General features: G+C 41.5%; 1 protein-coding gene across 1 annotated transcript; it reads right to left on the bottom strand.

The window, feature by feature from the left end:
- Positions 1 to 359: 359 nt before the first annotated feature.
- LOC108826599 (methyl-CpG-binding domain-containing protein 7-like) lies at positions 360 to 2,104 on the bottom strand. Its single transcript, XM_018599980.2, has 6 exons — positions 1,796 to 2,104; positions 1,417 to 1,569; positions 1,234 to 1,332; positions 959 to 1,150; positions 766 to 879; positions 360 to 677 (listed from the first exon to the last, which is right to left on the bottom strand). The coding sequence occupies exons 1-6, from the start codon at positions 1,979 to 1,981 to the stop codon at positions 537 to 539; spliced, it is 885 nt and encodes a 294-aa protein (XP_018455482.2). The 5' UTR covers positions 1,982 to 2,104; the 3' UTR covers positions 360 to 536.
- Between the last annotated feature and the right edge of the window lie 588 nt (positions 2,105 to 2,692).

Raw genomic sequence — 2,692 nt, 5'->3', positions numbered from 1 at the left:
TGTCTTGATTTTACAGAATCCCATATCTCCTTCGAGGTCTCTAGATTACCTATCTGCAAGATCAAGCTTTCTGGTACAGACTGAAATAGAAGTGCACGAGCCAAGTCGTTCTTCTCTCCTTCTGCTATTCCTGGCTCGATTGCTTCCCACACCTTATGTACTTTAAGCGCTGCTTTCATCCTCATGCTCCATACCGTATAGTTTATGGCATTGAGCATTGGACATTGAATGGTCGAGGGACCATTCTCTCTTGATTTGTTTGTCGACACAACAAGATCCTTATCTCCCATCTCTTACGATTTCAATAGTGCTCTGATACCAAATATTAAATCGTAAACCTTATGAATGCAAACTTGATATCTCAAAAGTACTCACTTTATTGATAGCTCTCAAGACTCAAACTCAAACTCATAAGTTATGCTACAAACTTAGCATCTCCTTATATAGCTATTACAAGTTCCTAAACTCATTAGGTAATATATCTTTGGATAAACATCAATCCTTCTAATCCTAATCTCATTAGGATAACTTCTATCTCAAGTTAACTTCAAGCTTAAGTCAACATTGACAGAGCTAGGCACGACCGAGCCGCTCACATGCGCACTAAACATGTTTCCACCTGGACCGTTCAGTACCCAATTAACTTTCTCCGGTGGCTTTTCGTCAATAACAACTGCCTGAAACCCGGTCCGAGTTAGCCAAAATTTGGAAGAAAACACCATCAAACCTGTATAGTATAGTAGTGTAAAAGATTTAGAAACTTACCGAAAGCCGCCCGGAAGGCACCATGGAATTAACCGAGTCATTTGCACCGTTTAAGTATCTCTCAACAGCAGCCAGAGAACGAAATTTATTCCCCGTTCCTGGCTCAATGTAAGTCTGCGAACAAAAAAACAGTACAAACGGTTGGACCATAATACTCAAACCAAAGAATACCAAACCCCACAGATGTGTGTACCTTGTCAATTTGACTGGAATTACTCCGCGGTTTCCCCTCAACGATCCATCCATTAGGTAAACTGAAATCTCTGGAACGGCCGTACTCTATACGCATAGGCTGCTTATCTGCAAGCTTCCCGGGATCTTTCAAGTATCTCTCAACGGAAACAAGGGAACGGAACCGGTTTCCTGTTTTTCGCTCAATATAACACTGCAAGGATCCAATATATATGTTGTTTGAGATACAATAAAAACTAGCCAACATAATAGCTCTCATACGCTCTACATAAGTACCTTATCAATTTGATAAGAGTTTAACCTAGGAAACTCCTCAACGGTCCATCCTTTAGGCAAACGGAAACCCTTGGAGGCATATTCTATCCTGCGATGATCCTGCAAAGGCCAAAAAAAAAAAACACCGAAATTAAAGTCTTTTTGATACAAGAACCATGCAAATTCGAATCTAAATCAAGGGACCTGTGTGGTAATGGATTTTTCATAAACCCTTGTCCTTTCACTGAAGGAGTGTCCTGTTCGAGTCAAGCGTCTGTCATGTACTTCTCCAACCAAGTGTCTTTGAACAGATTCTAGAGACGGAAACTCTCTACCAGTTCCTGGCTCGACAAAGTACTTACCCACAAAAATAAGTTGAATATGAGGTTTTTTCAAAATTAACTCTCTAAGATCAATCTTTAATACAAATAGTCAAATACTTTGAACCAAGAAACCATATGGCAAGAAACGAATCATAGAACCCTCACATGCAACAACCAAAAGCTATGTGACACAATAAAAGTCATCAACTTTATACCAGTTATACACAGGACAATCAAGATCTAGATCAGCTTTCACTTACAGTATCGACACTGCCTTTGCGGCTAGTAGATGACGATCGCGACCGTTTCACAATGGTCCACCCCGGCAAAAGTTTTCGGCAAGAAGAAGTGGGGTCCACGATCTGCAGCAGGGCTTCGCGACCGTGAACCACCGGAGACTTGACAAAAGGAACCAGGGCAGCCGATGATGACGATCTCGTCTTCATCTCTTCGTTTGCCTAAACCAGAGTGAGTTTAGCTGCTGGTCAAGATCCAAGACACAGCTTGTGTAGTAAGTACCCTTTGTCACTGGACATGCAAGAAGCACCGTCCAGTTCTTGCTCACTCATACTTCCACTTGGCAACATTTTAAGTTGCACAACATTATGACATGTAATATTATCTTTCTAAATATTATATTCTGCCTCTAAAGCAACTACATGTTTTTAAAATTTTTAATATTATCCAAAACATAAAAGCGAAAAGATAAAGTAGAATGATGTATAAAGTGGAGGCTAGCTTGAAAGTTCGACGACAATGTGACTCCTCCTAACGTATGCTTAGAGTATGTCCACCTCACCGAAGACGTAGCCTAAAGCAGTCACTGCATAGGGCAGTATGTCATCTGAAAGATCTTCTCCTCTCCAACTCTGTTGAACTTGAGCTGTTTGGCCTCTACGGAGACAGAGGCGATAGGAAATGGGCTTTGTAGTGGTCGTAGGCGGTCCAACGTTCTTGAGTTTGCGTGTGACAGTGATGGAAGGGTAGTTGAAGTCTAACAGATTGGCTCCTTGGCGGCACATGGAGCAGAGGAAGTCTAAATATAATAGTTAGCTGAGACCAAAGGGACTGAGGAACGCATGCAGATTTTGAAGATTGATGATCTCACTCACGATTTTTTTAGCTTCATTGTCGTCAAGAACGGCGTCTTCTGCACT

The sequence above is a fragment of the Raphanus sativus genome, chromosome 9 (genome assembly GCF_000801105.2).
Source record: "Raphanus sativus cultivar WK10039 chromosome 9, ASM80110v3, whole genome shotgun sequence".
NCBI lineage: Eukaryota > Viridiplantae > Streptophyta > Magnoliopsida > Brassicales > Brassicaceae > Raphanus > Raphanus sativus.
Note: the sequence above shows the minus strand (reverse complement) of the source record. Positions and strands in the feature narration are given on the sequence as shown.

Excerpts from the sequence above, each read along its gene's own strand:
- LOC108826599 (XM_018599980.2), bottom strand. The coding sequence starts at position 1,981 with ATGAAGACGAGATCGTCATCATCGGCTGCCCTGGTTCCTTTTGTCAAG. Across the intron at positions 1,570-1,795 it reads GCAAAGGCAGTGTCGATACT|TACTTTGTCGAGCCAGGAAC; the intron begins GTAAGTGAAAGC and ends TTTGTGGGTAAG. Across the intron at positions 1,151-1,233 it reads ACTCTTATCAAATTGATAAG|TGTTATATTGAGCGAAAAAC; the intron begins GTACTTATGTAG and ends GGATCCTTGCAG.